A 20,759-nucleotide genomic window follows, 5' to 3' on the forward strand; every position below is an offset into this window, starting at 1 on the left:
CTTGGAATAATAAACATGTGATTTCAGCCTATGGGGTGATGTAGGCCCGAAGATGAGATCACAGGTACAGAAGCTAAACCAGGCACCTTAAACCCAAAGTCTACAAGGGAGTAAATGAGTAAAACAGGCAGGTGATTTCTGTACAGATCTATATTATATGCATTTTATTCCCCAGGATCATTAGCTTTCTCAAGGAAATATACTTTCTCCCATTGTTCTTGAATTACGTGGCATCTTGGTCTGTATCACACTTTTGATACAGATGAGATTATAGGACATATTCCAATATTCCATTAATTCTACCCATAAGACAAAACTGCAATCACATGAATGGATGGATGACAACTGATATTCAGCCTCCATGTCTGAAGAAATAGAGGCATAGGAAGGGGCTGGAACATGAACAGCTGCTATTCAGTCCCACTCAGTGATAGTTGCTATGGTGGAATGCTATCAGATTTTCCAAGAGAAATCAGAAATGTGGATTTGCATGTGAAATCTCATGGTTAAATGTTAGTAATGAATGTAGGAGGTTTCAAACACAAGGGCTAAATGATCTGTGCCCTCTTGGGAGCAGCTGTCAAGGAAGAGAGCTCTCACCATGGGCCAAGCTCAGCCAACCCTCTCGGAGCTTCCTTTCCCACTACAGATCCCAGCATTTTCCATAGGCACATTCCTTTCCCACCTCCTACTGTTTAGATAGTCCCATCAACTTTGACAAACAAAAATGTTTTAAATAAGAACATTTTAAATTCTAAAACTGGAGTTTACTTGTAAGAGGAAATCTCTCCTACTGTTAGAAAGTTCTTTCCAATTTTTTATTAAAAGTTGAACTTATGTACCTTTTTTAACCTTTAGTAAGAATTTCTAAAATTTTACACAATCAGATTTAAAAACCAAAACCAGATACTTCTGGTCACCATAAAGAGCAAATATTGACTCACTTGCTGGTGAGATAACTGCTTCTTTGCTAACTCTTTCATTTATTTGTTTCCATTTAGAAAGTGCTGTTTGCTTTATAAATAAGACCAATGGTCTGTTTTCAGCTCAAGAAAATGCTGGACTTCCTTACTTTCTCAAATTTTCCAAGTTTTCCAAAGTAAAACTTTAAATAAGTAAAGCTCTGCTTTGTCTTCAAGCATTTTGATTTTTCTTCTCTCTCCGGTTGTTTTCTGTTTTCCCATTTCACTCTGGCCCTAGGCCTTTTGGTAAGCCTGTAACAAAACGAAGAGTAATCTGACAAAGAAAATCCTCCTCACTTCACAAAGTAATATTCTTGATGATTAGTGTCACTAGCCAAGGCAACCATTCCCCAATCTCAAATCTAATACTGCTTTTCTCTCATTGTGATAGAGGTGCAGCTCTCAGACTCTGCTGTCTGACTCCAGTACTTAGTATCTGTCTTAGTACTTAGGCTTTCTCATAATTGGACCACTGTGCAGTTTTTTCACCAGGTTTATAATATTCCTTTTCCTCTGAGAAGTCCTTGGGATTTTCTATGTCTTTTTTCTCCTTCTCCTAGATATAAAAAATAATAAAAACTATTAAATAACTAAAGGTAAAGTACATTTTTTCAAAACATGGTCCTTCCAGGTACCTAATATCTACCCACACCAAATCAACTTCAGCAACTCTCCCCACGTAAGTATAAGTATTTGTAGTTTATACATCAGCAGTCAATTCTTTGAATGATCCCCATTTTTCTTTCTTATATAAGCATAATACATACCACCTTCCCATGTTTATCTAATAGTTATTGCTCCTTGATTTTTCTTAATGTTACCATCATGGTGATTAGGTTCACTATGGTGAAGGCATTGCTTTTCCTTAAATATAAATCAGAGTGAACCAAAATTTCCCAATTTTATTTTTTTATTTTAATTTTTTTATTGAGGTATAGTCAGTTTACAATGTTGTATCAATTTCTAGTGTACAGCACAATTCTTCAGTCATATGTGAATATACATATATTCATATTCATATTCTTTTTCACCATAAGTTACTACAAGATATTGAATATATTTTCCTGTGCTATACAGTATAAACTTGTTTATCTATTTTATATATACCAGTCAGTATCTGCAAATCCTGAACTCCCAGTTTATCCCTTCCCATTCTCCATCCCTCTGGCAACCACAAGTCTGTATTCTATGTCTGCGAGTCTGTTTCTGTTTTATATGTAAGTTCATTTGTCTTTTTTTTTTTAGATTCCACATGTGAGTGATAACACATGGTATTTTTCTTTCTCTTTCTGGCTTATTTCACTTAGAATGACATTCTCCAGGGCCATCCATGTTGCTGCAAATGGCATTATTTTATCATTTTTAATGGCTGAATAGTATTCCATTGTATAAATATGCCACAACTTCTTTATCCAGTCATCTGTCTATGGACATTTAGGTTGTTTCCATGTCTTGGCTATTGTAAATAGTGTTGCCATGAACACTGGGGTGCAGGTGGCCTTTTGAATTAGGGTTCCCTCTGGATATATGCCCAGGAGTGGGATTGCTGGGTCATAAATATGTTTATTTTTAATTTATGTTATTTGTAGTTCTAAAAAGCATTTGGCATCACTTATAATAAAAATATGTGGCCAGGTTAATTTAAAGAAAAATAAAAATAGAAGTCAAAAATCTTTCAGAATTGGAGTAAGATAGTTACTGTCACAGAGCATAAAATCTGGCTTGAAGTTTCCTGGCATGCAAGGAAAAAGAAAACCAGAAAGTGATGCAAAGCTCTCATCATGTTATCAAATAAGGTGCATGAGTTCTTCCTTCAATAAACAAATCCATTTAATTTGCAGAGGACTCACAATGCCTCAGATGCCAAGATTGCTATGTGGATATACAGACAGATGATATTAAAATGACCTGAAGAGTCCAGCATCCAGTGGGGTTGACAGACATAATGATGACAATGGAATGAATTAAATTTAGCAATTTAAATATGTACAGGATGTTACAGGAACACTTACTGGACTTAGGAGTGTTCCCTCTCCTGAAGGAGAAGCAAGTGACTGCCTAGGACTGAATTCACAGACAAGGGTTTCCATGTACTAGATGCCCACGCTAGAGGACAGCACACACACAAAGAATATCTGGAGTTTCAGGTGAGAAAGCCAGTGCAGTTTGTATGAAGTAAACACAATCAATTTGTGTAAAATTTTGTTTCGTCTTTGGGGAGTGATATTGTATTTGAGGTGTCTCAAGTTCAAAATCCATCAAATTAAAAATGGCTGGATATGATCTAGAAAAATAAAAACATATTCTGGGCTACATAAAATATAATGTCCATTGACAGATGACTGGATAAAGAAGATGTGATATGTGTATATATGTGTATACACACACACACACACACACACACACACACACACACACACACACAAATGGAATAGTACTCAGCCATAAAAAATGAAATAATGCCATTTACAGCAACATGGATTAACCTAGAGATTATAATATTAAATGAAGTAAGTCAGAGAAAGACAAATACCATATAATATCACTTATATGTGGAATCTTAAAAATGATACAAACAAACTTCTTTACAAATTAGGAATAGACTCACAGACATTAAAAAACAAGTTATGGTTATCAAAGGAGAAAGAGGTGGAGGAGAAGGATAAATTAGGAGTTTGGGATTAATATATACACACTACTACATATGAAATACATAAACAACAAGGACCTACTGTATAGCACAAAGAGCTATATTTAATATCTTGTAATAACCTATAATGGAAAAGAATCTGAACCAGAATATATATGTATATGTTTAAGTGAATCACTTTGCTGTACGCCTGAAACTAATACAACATAGTAAATCAACTATACTACAATTAAAATAAAATAAAATATAAAACATGAGCCATGCAGTTCTATTCAAAAACAGTTCACAAAACCTGCAGTTTTAAGGCTGTGCATCACTAATTGACATTTGGATCAATTTGACCAAGAGGGAATTTGATCATTAAGAATTCAGCCATGCCCAGTAGGGGCCCTTCATGATGGACGGTGACAAGCCCATGCACGCACAGCCTCTCCCTCAGTGTGACGGTTAATTTTATGTGTCAATCTCAGTGATCATGCGTGCCTAGATTAAGCATTATTTCTAGGTGTGTCTGTGAAAGTGTTTCTGGATAAGATCAGCATTTGAATTGGTGGACTCAATAAAGCACGCCGTCCTCCCCAATACGGGTAAGCATCATCCCATTCTTTGAAAGTCTGAAAAGAACAAAAGGTAGAAGAAGGAAGGAGGAATTTGCCCCTTTTTCCCCTGCCTCACTGCTTGAGCTGGGATGACTCATCTTATCTTCTCCAGCCCTTGGATTGGGATTTACATCATCAGCTCCCTGGTTCTTAGACCTTTGGACTTGGACTAAATTATACCACTGGCTTTCCTGGGTCTCCAGTTTGCAGACAACAGATCCTGGGACTTCTCAGTTTCCATAGTTGTGTGAACCAATTTCTCATCATATATATATATAGATATAGTTAGATATAGATAGATAGATAGATAGATAGATAGACAGACAGACAGATAGATAGATATCCTACTGATTATATCTATATCTATATCTATATAGTTATCCTACTGGTCTGTTTCTCTGGTGAACCCTGACTACTGCACTTGGGAAGGGTGAATGTGAACACACTAGAGGAAGCAGCAGTGGGGAGCAGCACTGCTCGACTCTGAAGGGAAGATAAGATGATCAGGTTCGTCAAGCTGTTGTTGCATCACAGATTACTATGGGTAGTAGGACTGCTGGGAGTTCCTGAACAACACTGAACAGTGTTCTCACTGAGAGAGGACTGCTGAACATCTCAGCCATGGATGTACTGGGGGCTGGAGGGAGCCCCCTCTCCCCCAGTTTGCCAGGTTTACTATTAACCTTTGTGGTAAGCTGAATAATGGTCCTGCAAATATGTCCATATGCTAATTCCCAGACCCTATGAATATGTTACCTTACATGGCAAAAGGGACTTTACAGATATAATTAAATTAAGGATCTTGAAATAAGATGATTCTGGATTATCCAGATTGACCCAATATAATCACAGTGGTACTTACAAGAGGCAGGCAGGAGGAGTCAGAGTCAGAGAGAAGGCAATGTGATATCAGAAACAGGAACTAGAGTGATAAACTTGAAAGATGAAGAAGAGGCCACAAGCCAAGAAAGCCAAGCAAGGTAACCAGCCGTAGAAGCTGCAAAAAGCAAGGAAATGGACTCTCCCTGCAGAACTGCCAGAGGAACCAGCCCTGCTGACACCTGACTTTAGCCCAGTGAAACTGATGTGGCACTTCTGACCTCCAGGACTGTACAGGATAAACTTCTGTTGTTTTAAGGCACTCAGTTGGAGGTAATTCGTTACAACAGCAATAGGAAACTAGTACAAACATTTTTGTCCCCACTCCCCTTTAACACTGCAGGCCACCTTATGCCTTAGGCTCATTTAGGAACAGACAAGGCAGTGTGATGCAAGTTTCTGCATGAGCACACACGAGGAAGAGCAAGACATCCACTCAGTACCTGGGATAAGAGCTGAAGTGGGAAGACAGAAAATTGAAACTCACTGGTCGCCTAAGTGGAGTGAGTGCTGAGAGCAGAAAGCCTAGTTTTAAAGGGCTGATTCACGAGCAGGGGATGAGGAACTCAAGACAGCCAGTGAGTATGGACTATGCGGGCACACTGCCTGTCATCAAAGGAAACCAATTTGTCTGTCCATAAATTCTGGAAAGAACAAAGCACTGGATTCTTATATAAAGGGAAATTCATAATAAAACAGATAATGTCTTCAAGCAGCAAAGAAGACAAATAGAGTCAGAATATATTACTTATGGTAATCTAAATTAATTTTTTTAAAAAAAGAGTTTAGACCCCCTGAATAAATTACCAAAAGTTATTCAAGGGAAATGGCCTCACACCTTAGAAAAGCTGGCTTTAAAAACCAATGCAATAGCAGTGACTTCTAATTTTGTCTTTAAACAGAGAGAAACTGAACAATCTTCCCTGTGTGGACAGGGCCTGCATCTGTTTATGCAACTATTAAATCTCTGGATTATGACAGGTAGGGTAGACTGGAAAATTTATTTTCTCAGTGTAAGTAGCTGACAGCACTGACAGCAGAGAGTTCAGTTCTAAACTTTACTACAGATCCTGGTTTGTGTTTTGTGAGACAACCAAATAATCTGATATATTTGTACTGATTAGAGACTAATTATACTGCATATTGTTCATTTTTTTTAATAGAATGTTGATAGACACAGAGAGTAGACCACATCCATGTAGAATTCTAACAACTCATTTTTCTGAAAAAATGAGTGGATATTCTGACTGATTAGGTTTCCATCTTTAGGAATCATGAGATCCTAGGTCTTCCTTTCACAAGGCCCCAATACCAGGGGCAAAATGTAGGGAAGAGATTCAGACTTTCAACTCCTCCCACTGACAACGCATAGCACTTTCTAATCCCACACTTCCCAGAATATTCCTTAGCCCAGGAACTCAGGATTAAAAAAATATTTATTCTCCTTCTCTCATTATTTTTGTCATTCTTTGTATTTTATTACTTTTATTCTCTTAACTCAGCTTAATTACTGTTTTGGGCTTCCCTACTGCTGGGCATCAGGCCAGGGCCCCTACCCTCTGTTCATGCTGGAATCCTAGAATCTTGGACAGTGGAAGGCAGTCAGGGAAAGACCGACTCAGAGACATCCAACCTCGAGGTGGCATTTCAGAGTCTTCCCACTGCTGTCCTAAACTTCCAGGGTACTGCGTGCCTCTGTGAAACTGCCCCAAGCAGCTTTCTCAACTCTAGAATCTTGCCACCCGCCCAACACCCTGCCTAGAAATTAAGCAAGCATTTAAGAGAAATGTAACCAGCTTTCTGGGTTCAATATTCAGCTCTGATACCTACTAGCTATGAGATCAGCAAATTATGTAACCTCTCTGTCTCAATTTTATTTGTTAGCTGGGAACATGGTATCTAACACAACCCGTTGTAAGAACTGAATACATGCCGTGCGCTTAGAACAGGGTATGGTATACCAGAATCTCATACATTTTGCTGTGTACTAAAATGAAAGCTCCATGAGGGCAAGGATCTTTATGTATCTGTTCACTGCTCTTAGAACAGCTCATGGTGTATACAGAAGTGAATGAATGAATGAATGAATGAATGAATGTTGAGAGAGTCAGGGCATGTTTCTTCTCTGCCCCTTCAGAGGGGAGAACTGCAGAGTTCTCTGTTTTCCTTATGTTCCCTCTGCAGCCCTGGGAAATCTCTCTTTAGTCTCAGAGAAATCTTTATTCTTTGGGGTTTCTGGCAAACATGTTATTTATGTGTTTTCTGCCCCACACCTTCCCCATCTCTGCTCCCAAAGCTTGCTTTTCTCCCTACCGTATCCCTCCAGGGAAGCAAAGAACATACTTAACTACCCTGCTTCAAGGGAAGGAACGGAGAGGAAGAAACATAGAAGAAAACCAAATGTTAAAAATCTCAGAAGTATCCCATCCCAAGAGCTTTAACTCATTTTCTTTTTAAACTTTTAGTTTCTCATGAATGAGTTCAAGGGTTGTGCAAAATTTTAAGGCTTTTTCTTGTAATCATTATATGAAATGCACACATGCCTGCTCACACCAGCTGAATCCAATTTGTGTGTGACTGACTCATGGCCTCATTACCACGTTGCCTTCCTGGTCAGAACAGAGTTTCTTCCTGGCTCCCTTGGACAGGATGGGGCTGGCTCTTGGGTAACCAAGTCATTGAAGTCGTATGAGTGAGCAATTTGCCTTCTTTGATAACAGCTCTACTCTGGCTGTTAACAGCCCACACCTACACGTACCACATGTACTTTCTAAACAGAGGTGGGGCAAGCACAGTAATGGCAGCTTCCTGCCAAGTCCGACGTCACAGTAATGCTCTCCTCCTCCACCTCCCTCCCACCTGGTTTGCCATCTTCAGCTCTAGGCAGTGTGGACAGCTACCAGTCTCCTATTTATTAGCCAAAGCAGTCTGGGTTCCTTTGCCACAAGACACACCCAGGAAGGTTCGTCTGCCCATATCCAGTTACACCAGCTTTGCTGCCAGCTGGAAGCCTCCCAGCCCTCATGTTCGTGAAGAGCCCTAAAGTCTGGGCCCAAAGTTAACTTGGCTTCATCTGGGACAGCAGCACCAGAGCCAACAATTTTTCACTAACATATAATGAGATTGTTAAACACTCCATTTCAAAACAGACCTGAAGTTGGTTTAGGGTTTTCTTTTTGAAGCAAGATGTACTTTCTGGATCTTAGTTTGCCTAGGTATGGCTGACATTAGAGTCTAGTCTAAGCGGTGCTGCCTGTTGCTGAAGATGGTGAACCGTCTTACTGATGATAAAGACACCTCTCCTTCAGCCTAAGTGTTTTCCAGGGTTCACTATTATACCGTATTTACATGGTAGATATTGGTAAGGATTGGAAATGACATAAAATGGAGGTAAGAGCCCTGGACTGAAGTCCCAATCATGGCCTAGTCACTATTAGCCCTTGGAAAATTTAGTGGCCTTGTCTGGATCCAATTTCCCCATCTGTACATTATGAGACATTTTTGAAATATTTTCATATTGTACCATTATCTTTGCCTATGGCAGCCCACTCACTGACTCTGTAGCATCCATCCCTTTGGTAGGACAGATACCATCTAGAACAAAGCATCAGCTTCCATGCCCAAATTTGTTTATTAAGATTCTTATCAAAAAATAGTAATGCACTAATTCTAAAATCTCTAAATCCGTTCAGCTTCTTTTATATAACATAAGCAAACCTTGGAGTAGGGTGGCCAACTCATTTTGATTTGCCCAGGACTTTCCCAGTTTTAGCACTGAAAGTCCCACATCCCAGAACTGCCCCCCTCCCCCTTAGTCCAAATCAGGGTCACTGGTCACTCCACTTAGAGGTCTGGACCCACAGTTTAATTATGAGCTATAGTGTAGAGATTATTTAAGAAAGAAGAGAAAGACTGGTGAGAACGTGAGCTCCAGGAGGAGTGGGTGCTTCAGTCATCTATGAACAAACCACTCCAAAAGAGTAACTTAAAATAAGAGCAGTTGTTTACTTTGCTCATGAATTTGAGCATTGAATGAGCTTAGGTAGGTGCTTCTCACTCAGGGTGCAGTCAGATAGTGGCTGAAACTGACACTTCTTAACTTGCATGTTGGCCCCTGGGTCGGGCACACATGCACACCTAACAGCTCAAGCTCCTCAGATCTCTCTCTCTCCCCTGCTCCCTCTCTCTCTTCCTCTCATCTCTCCCCACAGTCTCCCCAAATGGTGGCCTCAGGGTAGCTGGACTTCTCACATGGTGGCTGAAGGCTCCCACAGCAAGTCCCAAGAGAAACTGGCAGAAATGGAATGGCCTTTTCTCATCCAGCCTTAGGTCACACTGCATCACTTCTGCCATGTTCTTTTCATCAAGGAAGTCACAAATGTCCACCCAGGTTCATGAAAAGTAACACAGACTCCATCTCTTGTTGGAAAGAGCATCGAGGAATTTGCAGACACACTTTAAAACCACCATAAGGAAGAAGGACACCTACTTCTTCCAGCTCAGAGAATTTACCAGAAATAGAAGAGAGGTCGGGGAAGCAAGTTGTCAGGTGCATATATGTTAGGGATCACCAGCACACCTCCCTAGACCGTAAGATCTGAGGGGCTAGTGTCAGACAGGACAAGAGTCAAGAAGAAAGCCAAAAGTAGAGAAGCCTCTACCACTTCCCATTCACAACTCTGGGAAGATTTCACCATGTAGGGCACCAACAGTGAATGATGCAACAAAGTGAAAATGGCAGCAGAGCCGGGTAGGTAATGAGAGCATTAGTTACCCGGAGCCTTCCTTGTGGCACAGAGGAAACTTAGAGGTTCCTGCCTGCCTCTTGAAGGATGTGGGAAGATGATGTTGCTGCTGGCAAAGATGCCATAGAGGAATGATGAGGTCATGCTGAAGTGCTTTATACTGGGAATCAAAGGAGTCCTCAGACCTTAGGGAGAAGAAACTGTGGAATCAGAGAAAATGGAAGTAGGGTGACTGCAGGAAAGACCTCTGGGCCAACTGAACCCAGAGAACAGACTAAGAGTTCTCCAGAGACAGGTAAGTAAAGTGTCCCCCAACCTTGTCACCTGACCAGATGCACAAGGACGAGACAAGAGCTCCGGCTCCATCTGTCATAATGGAGGCAGGAGGAGCCAGAGGGCAGCAGACAACTGCTGTGGTGTGTGGACCTACGGCTTCTCTTCCCTGACATCTTGCAAATACTATGGAGTCAACTGAAAGTGATGAATATACCACAAATAGGCAGGTTTAAATTCCTGGTCCCTTCTTTCAGTCTCAACTCCTATTCAGAGTGGCATCTGTGAGAAAAATCAGGTCAGCTATAGAGAGAGAAAAAGCAGTATTTCTTTTTGCACATCCAAGATACAGTGTTAAACCTGTTCCTGAGCGATATGAAAAATAGAAACCACTCTTTTGATTGCCTCGCTCCCTGTCCTGCAGCCACAATAGCTCCTGTTGCTCACCTCTGACCTTCCAAGCTGTTTCCCCTCTTTGTGCCTCTGTACCTATGGTTCCCTCTATCTGGAATGTTCTCTCTGCTGGCTCTTCGTACCTTTCATATCTCACCTTAAATGTCAACTTCTGAGTGAGGCCTTCACACACTGCTCTACCAAAATGGGCTTACTCCTGTTTTTCCCGATCTCAATACCTACTTATTTTTTCTAATGAATGACTCTTCACCCCACCCACACTGCTCCCAACCTGCTCCTCACCAGACCTGCCCATCTCAGGAAATGGTCCTACTCAATCGCTTAAGCCAGAAACCTCAGTCCTTCTGAGTCCTTCTCATTTGGCCTCAAACCCAGATCCAGTGGAACTGTAGTCCTAACAGTCCTGTCTCCAAATCTGTATCCTACATCCATTCACTTGTTTGCCTCACCTCTGCCACCACCTTCCATTTAGGCCAGAACCTTCTTGCCTGGCCTGACTGCAGTGCTAGTCTCTCTGCTTCTGCTCCTGCCTCTCTACCATTCCACATCACACCCGACAAAATATCTTTAAAATATAAATCAGATCCTGCAACTCCTGTGTTTAAACCTTCAAGGGCCTCAAAAGCCTTTCCCTGGGCCCACAAGGCCTGCAGAGTCAGCCCTCAAGCTCTTCAGCAACAATCACATCTCCTTCCCTAGGCACTGGTCTGCTTTGGACTCTGAACCTGCCAGTCACCTTCCTGCCTTTGGGGCCTCGGCTATTCCTCTACCATGACAATTTTCCCCAGTGCCTTCACATAGATGGTGTAATGGAACAGGACCCTAGGGGGCCTTCCTGGGACAGATGCCTTCCCCATATCCTCTGCTTTAGCCACTCTCTGATGTACCTAGATAATAGTATCTGATGCACATTTCCTGAGTTATTTTACAGATGTGAAAACCCCCACCAAATGGAAGACACCAAATGGAAGACAAATTAGCTGCTTGATAACCTTGAGCACACAGCCCCCAGACCGACTGGAGCCTAAGGATTGATGATGTTAACCCCTGTGACACTGCCCTGTACCTCACCATCAACCAGAGGACTGTGCACAGCTGATCACATACCCTGCAACCCTCTTCCCTCACCTGGGCTTTAAAAATGCTTTGCTGAAACCCATCCAGGAGTTTGGGCTTTTTCAACACTAGCTGTCTCAGACTCCTTGGAAGGCACCTTACAATAAACACTGTCTTTCACCATAATCCAGTGTCGGTACATTGGTATTGAGCTGGGGCAAGTGGACCCCAGTTTGGTTCAGTAACGATTCTCCTTTTCATCATTCAGGCTTCAGCTTAAATGTCATCTCCTTGAAAGGCTTAAATGTCATCTCCTTGGAAGGCTCTCCCTGAGCTCTTCCACCCCCATCAGACAGTTCCTCTCCCTGGGCTTCTTTTCTTTACAACACTTGACACTGTGATGAAATAGGCAGTACCTTTGTTTCCTCTTTAATTATCTAGTCCCTCCTTCACAAACACACTTAGGTAAGCTCCCTGGTGCAGGTCCCTATATCCCCAACACCCAGAACAATATCTACTGCCAAAATAGAGCACTTACTAATAGGTACTCAGAAGGTATTGAATAAACAACCAAATGAATGAATGAATATCTTGAAAACAAGTTATTCTCCGAGGAAGAGGAACATTTTCTTCTGATTGTTTCCTGACCTGGTGAAACAAGGCTACTGAATAAGGTGATTGTCAGGGCTCATTTCAGCCAAGTGTCTGAGAGTTTTTTCTGTAATTGCACGTGCATTCTAATGGTTGGCTCTGTAAGGGCATCTTTTCTATACAGAGAGTTTAAGGGCTCTTTCTATCTTCTCCTAAAGTACAAATTGTGTCTGCCAAAATAAAGTAAAACTTCACAAGGTAAATAATACAATTAACACTGAATAAGATAAGGTAGGCCCAAGTAAAATGCAAACCCCTCATTTCAACAAATGATGAATTAAATTGCCTGAGCACCAGGTCTGTTTACATCTGACATTTAGCTTTCCTTTGGAATTTGGCTCCTCTGGACTGGAGCGTGAATTTAAGTAAACTGAAAAAAAAACCAAACAAACAAACAAAAGAAACCAGAATCAAAACTCTATTAACTACAAATGGTTCGTTGTGTCCCTACCTGGGGCAATACTCTTTATTGTCAGCAGTACTTGGTTTTCAACTCTGATTCATTTTTCAAGTTCTTCCTGATTGAAAAAAAAAAAAGAAAAAGAAAAAGAAAACTTTGAGGGTAGAAGAAATACTCTTTTATTTTGGCAGAGTTTCCAGCTACATGACCGCAAGTTGGTACTTCTAGGCAAATGGCAATAGGACCCAGGACTTCAAGTTTTCTCTCAAAGCATTTCTCTTTGAAGAACTACAAAGTGACTCTAAATGCTCTTTAAGCTTCAAAAATAAAAGCACATTTTAAGCCAGTCCCCACGGTGAATTTTTACCATATATAAATACATCTAACTTCATAGGCTAAAGGCATGAAAGAATAAGTTCAGAGAAAAAGAAATTTGATTAAGAAAATACTAACAAAAAGAATCTAGGATATACATTAAAAAAAAACTTCCTTACTCTCTTCTGTACCTTCAGAATCAGATCCATTCTTCAAGGTTCACTTCAGAAATCACCTTCTCCAAGAAATTTTCCCCCAGACTCTCAGGCCACTTTAAAATCTCCTTCCTCTCAATTTCTGCCACACTCTCTTGTAATGATTCAATTTATTTAACTCAGAGATTATAGATGGTTGTTTACATGCTCACCTCTTAGTAGACAATGTGTCATTCACAGAACTATCTACCCTACTGCCCATAAGCGCCTAGACGGTAAGGACTCCCTCTAAGCCACCGAGAATGTTCAGCAAAGCCTAAATTCACATTCATTTTTATGTTCAAAATCATTATTGCCTTTAATCAAATTATTAATAAATACAGATACTTCCAAGTGTTTTATAAGCGTTTTACTCACTACCTAGGTTTTTTTAACTTTTTATTTTGAAACATATATAGTACCCTTCACCCAGCTTCCCCCAATGTGACATCTTGAATACAATATCAAAACAGGAAACTGACATCGGTATGATACTGTTAACAAGACTACTGACTGTGTTCAATTTTCATCAGTTTTTACATGCACTCATTTGTATGTGTTTCTATGCAGTATATGCATGTGCAATCCCATGTATATATACTTAGGTAGCTACCACCACAATCAAGATATGGATCTGTTCCATCATCACAAGGGATCCCTCTCATACTTTGTTAATATTCACATCCCCTCCCAACCATATCCCTGCCCCATGGCAACCACTAGTCTGTTCCCCATGTATAGTTTTGTCATTTTGAGAATGTTAATATAAATGGAATTATAAAGTATATGTAAGACCTTCAAAGGTTTTAAAGTAATAAACCTCTTAATAGTGATTTTTTCCCCTTGAGCATAATGCCCTTGAGATCCATCCAGGTTATTGTGTGTGAAGTTCATTACTTTTTATTGCTGAGTAGTACTCCATGGTATGAATGTATCAGAGTTTGACTTTTCCCAGTTTGGAGCTACTACAAATAAAGCCACTATAAACATTCATGTATAGATGTTTGTGTGAGTATCAGTTTTCCTTTATCTGGGATGAATGCCCAAGAGTGCCACTGCTGGGTCATTATGGTAAATGCATGTTCTGTTTTATAAAAAAAACTGCCATACTATCTTCCAGAGAGGCTATGCCACTCCCATCAGTGATATATGAGAAATACAGTTTTTCTGCATTCTCTCCAGCTTTTGATATTATCACTATTTTTAACTCATCTTATAGGTGGGATATCTTGTTGTCGTTTTAATTTGCATTTTCCTGATGGCTAATAATGTTGAATATATTCATGTGTTTATTTTCCATCTGTATCTCCTTTTTGGTGAAATATTTCTTAGTCTTTTGCCCGTTTCTTTCTTCTTTGTGTGTGTGTGTGTGTGTGTGTGTATATAATTGAAGTATAGTCAGTTTACAATGTTGTGTCAATTTCTGATGTACAGCACAATGCATCAGTCATACATGAACATATATTCATTTTCATATTCTTTTTCACCATAAGTTACTACAAGATATTGAATATAGTTCCCTACACTATACACTATGAACTTGATGTTTATCCATTTTATATATATTAGTTAGTATCTGCAAATCTCAAACTCCCAATTTATCCCTTCTCACCCCTATCCCTCCTGGTAACCAAAAGTTTGTTTTTTATGTCTGTGAGTCTGTTTCTATTCTGTAAATAAGTTCGTTTGTATTTTTTTCTTTAGATTCCACATGTAAGTGATGTCATGTAATATTTGTCTTTCTCTGTCTGACTTACTTCACTTCGTGTGATAATCTCTAGGTCCATCTATGTTGCTACAAATGACAATATTTCATTTTTATGTCTGAATAATATTCCATTATATACATACATACATACATACATACACTTACACATACACACACTACAACTTTTTATCCAGTCATCTGTTGATGGACACTTAGGTTGCTTCCATGTCTTGGCTATTGTAAATAGTGTTTCCAGCACAAAAGTTTTTAATTTTGATGCTGTCCAATTTATCAGCTTTTCCTTTTATGGATAGTGCTTTTGGTGTAATTTCTAAGAACTGTTTACTTAGCCCTAGGTCTAAAAGATTTTCTCCTATGCTTTCTTTTAGAAGTGTTTATCGGTTTACATTTTACATTGAAATTTGATTCATTTTGGATTAATTTTTGTATAAGATATGGGGAGAAGGTCATAGTTTATTTTTTTGCCTATGGATGCCCAACTGCTACAGTGCCATTTGTTGAAAAGACTATCTTTCCTCCATTGAATTGCTTTGACTCTTTGCAGTAAGGTCTTTCTTGGTTCACGAGGCAGAACATAAGAGGCAAATAATAATGGTGCCCACCACACACCAGGCCCTGCCTGTGCTGGGCCCCTCAAAACATCTCCAAAACTATAATTTGAAAAGACACATGCACCCCAATGTTCACAGCAGCACTATTTACAATAGCCAAGACATAGAAACAACCTATATGTCCATTGACAGGTGATTGGATAAATGGATATATATGTGGTATACATATATAATGGAATATGACTCAGCCATAAAAAAGAATAAAATAATGCCATTTGCAGCAACATGGATGGACCTGGAGATCATCACTCTAAGTGAAATAAGCCAGAAAGAGAAAGAAAAATACCATATGATATCACTCACATGATACGTGGAATCTGAAAAAAAAAAGAGAGAGAGAGACACACACACAAATGAATATATTTACAAAACAGAAATTGATTCACAGACATAGAGAAAAATACATGGTTACCAGGGGATAAAAGGAGTGGGAAGAGATAAATTGGGAGTTGGAGATTTGTAGATACTAACTACTATATACAAAATAGATAAACAACAAGCTTATACTATATAGCACTGGGAACCATATTCAATACCTTGTAGTAACCTATATTGAAAAAGAATATGAAAACAAATATATGTATGTTTATGTGTGACTGAAACATGCTGTTCACCAGAAATTGACACAATATTGTAAACTGACTATACTTCAATAAAAAAGAATGCAAATTTAAAAAACAAAAACAAAACAAAGACATCTTCTCCAGGCCTCACAGATGTTACTGGAGAGTAGGTTCTTGTTTCATCACAGAAAGAATTCAGAGAGGAGACATGGAGGACAAAAAAGCAAAGCAAGGATTTAGTAAGCAACAGTACACTCTCAGAAGGAAGAGCAGGCAGGCTCAGGTGAGCAGATGCTCTGAGTTCCTTTGGCAAGCTGGTTATATGGGGTGTGAAAATGACTGGGCAGAATATTCATTGGGGAGGGAGGGGTTTGGGTCATCTTTCCTGGTTTTCGTCCCAGTCCGCCTTCCTGAGGGGTGGGGGAGTTTTTGTCCTTATTTGGTCTTGCCTGGAACTGTCATGGCATTGGTGCGTGATGGGTACTTCTCATTTGCAATGCTAATTTTATTATAATGAGGGCATAATGAGTAAAAAGGCTATATTTGGATGCTGGAGATTCCTGCCTTTCTTTGTTTGCCTCTAGGATGCCTGTCACCACAAGATGTACCTGATGCCTCCCTTCTCTGCTCATATCTAGCTAACTGTCTGCTCTGACAACAGCATATCTGCTCTTATTCCCATTTTACAGTTAAGAAAACTGAGGGTCAGATAGGTTAAGGGGCCTGCCCACCAGACAGCTAAAAGGATAAAGAGAAAATTAAGCGATGATGACACAGCTTTGTTCCTCCATTTCTGTCCCAATAAAATTATTTAAAATCACTTTTGTTTCAGTCCCTTGAAAATAAAGATAATTAATAACTCATGTTATTTCCTAGATTCCTCCTGACATGTTAGATGAGTAAAATTGACACAGATCCTAAATATTTTATTGTAATATAGAAATCAACATTTTGAGACCAATGTATGGCTACAACTCTTATGAAAATCATGTGAATTTCATAGGAAATAGTTTTGTCTATTTTCTTCTCAATTAAGAGGGAACAGTTTTGTATTTTTAACTGAGACAAATGAAAGGAATGTTTATAACAAATATGACCCAATCTGAATGTCAGTAATAAATAAACAACTCATGTAATCCTGTGGGTTTAACACAAACAAATTGCCCAGACAATGCACAAAGGAAAAAATACAAATTTTTACCAAACATATGGAAGCTCATCAATAATAAAGCAAATTCAAAGTAAAACAATGATATCCCACATTTTACATATTGAATAAGTAGAAATTTTTAAATTTAAATACTTGATGTTGGTTAAGTGTGACAATGAGCATTCTCATCCACTGCTGGTAGAACTGCATATCAGCATAACCTTTCTAGAAAGTGATTTGGTGAGGTGAATAAAGATCCTTCAACAATATGCTCTTTGACTATGGCAGATTAAATATGTCACCGAATTCTCTGTCATTTTCCTGACAAAGAAATGTAGTCTATTTTACCACCCTCTGGAACGTGGCCTGTGACCAGTCTGACCAAGAGAGAGTGGCGGAAGAGACTCCGTGCCAGTTTCAGACCTGGCCTTTAAGAGGAATGCCAGTTTCCACCTCCTCCCTCTTGGAACCCACTGGAAAAGCCCACGTTGGAGGAGAACTGAGGCTCCAGTCAACAGCCATCACCAAATTGTCAGTCATGTGAAAGTTACCTAGGAAATGGATCTCTAGCCCCCGTCAAGTCACCCCAGCCGGCTAACATCATGTGGAGCAGAGACAAATTGTCCCCAAATTGCAAAACTGTGAGCAAATGAATGATTGCTATTGTTTTAAGTGACTAGGTTGTAAGTTTGGAAGACATGCTACAAAGCAATAGATACTTGATATTAACCCCAAAATTTTACTTCTGGAAATTTATCCTCCGGCACTAATCAGGAATGCAGACAAAGGCTTACATCCAAGACATTTTTTACAGAGAAGCTTCAGAAAACCTTGATGTCTAAATTAGGAAAATGTTTATATGGGTTGTGGTATAACCATTATGAAAGTAATTTAAATGTTAGCAATACGGTAGAGTACTTATGGTAAACTTCTAGTTGGAAAAAGTCATATAAAACAGGAAAAAAATTAAAAGCTAATAGTGGTTATTTCTAGGCAATAGATTATGAGTGATTTTATTCTGACTTTCACATTTTTGTGATAATTGAATAAAACAGGAAAAAATAAACCTTAAAAATGAAAAAAAAAACCCTACCAACTTATAAAATCTGTCCACAGATTTTTTTTTAAAAAGCTTCATTTTAACTATAGTTTCAAACTTTTTCATATAACCATTTTACCAAGGCATTCAGCAATATTGATGTAGAAACATCTGTTATATCTCATAACTGACAGGCTGACAGGTAGTTATACTGCAATTTTAAAAATTAGCAAGAGACAGACTTATTAGCAACAGGCTTTGATAATCCATAAACTGGATGTAAAAATCTTGAATAATAAAGCAGTTCTAATGATGTGGCAGAAAATAAAATAACTGAAGAAAAATCTCCAAGAAATCAGACTAACATTATTTTAAATATTTACCTTCTAGGAGCTTTCCTAGAGCCATGCCACAATCTTCACAATAGCCTTTGTGAGGTAGGTGTTACTCCCATTGTACAGGTGAAGAGCCTGTGGCCTTGACAGAACTTTCTACAGCCCTCACCTGCAGAGCTGGGAGTTGGGCTCAATGAACATGTTTTTTCCACAGTACCAGGCCACTCCTCTCCAAGGTCAGGGTTCAACATTCTTATGGGATGAAAAGAAAAAAATTATTAGAACTGTAGGCTTTTTGAAAAAAATGTGTTATTCTAACACAATTCATTAAAATATATTTAATTGAACTTCTTAAGCTTCTTTTGTGGGATAATTTTCTTCTTGAACTTCAAACAATCCTAAAAAAGTCAATGCCAGTTTCATAAGAAGCCTAGAGTATTCTTGAGCAGTTGTAAACGGTTTGAGGGGAGGAGGACCAGCTGACAAAGCACAGGTACCTAGGACACATCTCCCCACCTTGTCCTCTCACTCATGGCATCTCTGCAAAGCTCTATCTTTAGCATGACTGAAGCTTTTAGTCAGAAACTAGCTGTGCTCTTTTGCTTTATTCACTATTCGTATTTGTTTTATTTTGTTTCCAATAGGCTGTATCCATTTTAGGAGCCAAGATGTAAGGGATTGGTACCACAGAGAGGCACCACAGGGCATTTGATGGATAAGATGGAGAGCCAGATTTCAACCAAGTGCACTGGGTTTTTGTTTTTAAAGACAGTGGTTTGTTTTATTTGTTGTTAGTTAAAGAAGAGTAACTAGTAACAGCCAAGATTTCCATAGTGTTTATATGCATCAGCTCTGCGCTGTGCACTGTGTGTGAACATCATCCTACTTAATCCTCAAGACTCTAGGAGGTAGGCACTATTTCTATCTTCATTTTATAGATGGAGATGTGAGGTCTGAGACTCCAGATAGATGGTGTCAGGGTATGAATTGTTTGATCTCAGGCCATGCTCCTTACTGGCACATGGACTGCAGGAGTCAGGGCTGGAATTTCAAAGAGAAGCCTGCTTCTTTCCCCTTCTGTCAGCTCCAGTGGGAACCCTGAGTATGAACAACAGGAGAAGGGCCACGGCTGTGGGAATGGAGAAGTGGGAATCCTAGCTGTGCAAGGCCGAGCTGGAGGGTCGCTCTTCCCAGAGCCAGGGCTGCTTGCTTCCTGGTTCCAAACTGCTAAGTATTCTGAGTCTTCTGTTAAAATGTATTTCTATTCATCCATTATTCCCTGTTATCTAAAAGGATGTAAGATAGTTTATAATGATAGACAGAATATAACAACATGAAGTATGAAAGAAAAAGACATGAGTGGACCTTGAAATATTCAATGGCCAATGTAAAATCACGATCAGCAGTCGTCACAGATCAGTGTCCATTAGATTGAAATAAACCAGTGGCTCAAGATAGGCACGACTAGTGTCAATATTAAGATTAGGAAAATATTTTCTCCTGAAAGCGAAGTGACACAGTGCAAAGTGGTAAGTAGTGCCTTCCGCGTCTCCAAAGGATTCAACACCAGGCAGCAGAGCAGAGTGGTTTGGCATACAGAGTCTGGAGCCAGACAGCCTGGGTTCTGTCGCTTTCCAGGTGAGTAATCTTGGGCAAGTTATTTAAGCTGTCTGTACCTTGGTTTCTTCATCTATAAGCAGGGTCTGGGGAAATACAGAGGACTAAATAAGATAAAGGCTGTAAAGCCTTTAGAACAGAGTCAGGCACGTGCCGTGTCTGTGTGCTAATGTTATCATCAGTCTGCTTTGGAACGTCACAGACATTTCCTACCTCAGGGCCCTTGCACTCACTGCTCCCCCTGCCTGACCCAGTTCTTCCCCCCATTGTACATGTGGCTCACTCCTTTCTCCCCTTGTTCTATTGTCACTTTCTCAGTGAGGCCTTTCCAGACAATATTTAAAACTGAAATGCTTTCCCTACTTGACTCCACCAAACCAGCAGCCTATATACTTCCTGCCCCAATGCAGGTTTCTCCTTCTCATGAGCACTTCTCAAGCTCAAATAACCAATCACTTTATTTCCTTTGTTTTTCTGTCTTATCTTCCTCCACTAAATGAGGGCAAGTTTCTGTTTTATTCACTGCACTATTCCCAACTCCTACAACAGAACATGACAGAGAGCAGACACCCAACAA

The 20,759-nt window shown here is 39.6% G+C and overlaps 1 protein-coding gene across 8 annotated transcripts in view; it reads right to left on the reverse strand.

The window, feature by feature from the left end:
* Nucleotides 1–20,759, reverse strand: part of NMD3 (NMD3 ribosome export adaptor) — a 172,616-nt gene that overhangs the window by 96,379 nt on the left and 55,478 nt on the right. For 2 of the 8 annotated variants that reach the window (XM_074368496.1, XM_074368513.1), the window contains exons 17-18: nt 12,681–12,747; nt 1,073–1,214 (exon numbers count right to left, since the gene is read on the reverse strand). In XM_074368496.1, coding sequence (XP_074224597.1) covers nt 12,737–12,747 — 11 coding nt within the window. In that variant the 3' untranslated portion in view covers nt 1,073–1,214; nt 12,681–12,736. Of the gene's footprint in view, nt 1–1,035; nt 1,215–12,680; nt 12,748–18,613; nt 18,818–20,759 lie in introns of those variants that run through there. The other 6 variants (XM_074368538.1, XM_074368523.1, XM_074368541.1 and 3 more) reach the window with 6 other exon arrangements.

The sequence above is a fragment of the Camelus bactrianus genome, chromosome 1, assembly GCF_048773025.1.
Source record: "Camelus bactrianus isolate YW-2024 breed Bactrian camel chromosome 1, ASM4877302v1, whole genome shotgun sequence".
Taxonomy (NCBI): domain Eukaryota; kingdom Metazoa; phylum Chordata; class Mammalia; order Artiodactyla; family Camelidae; genus Camelus; species Camelus bactrianus.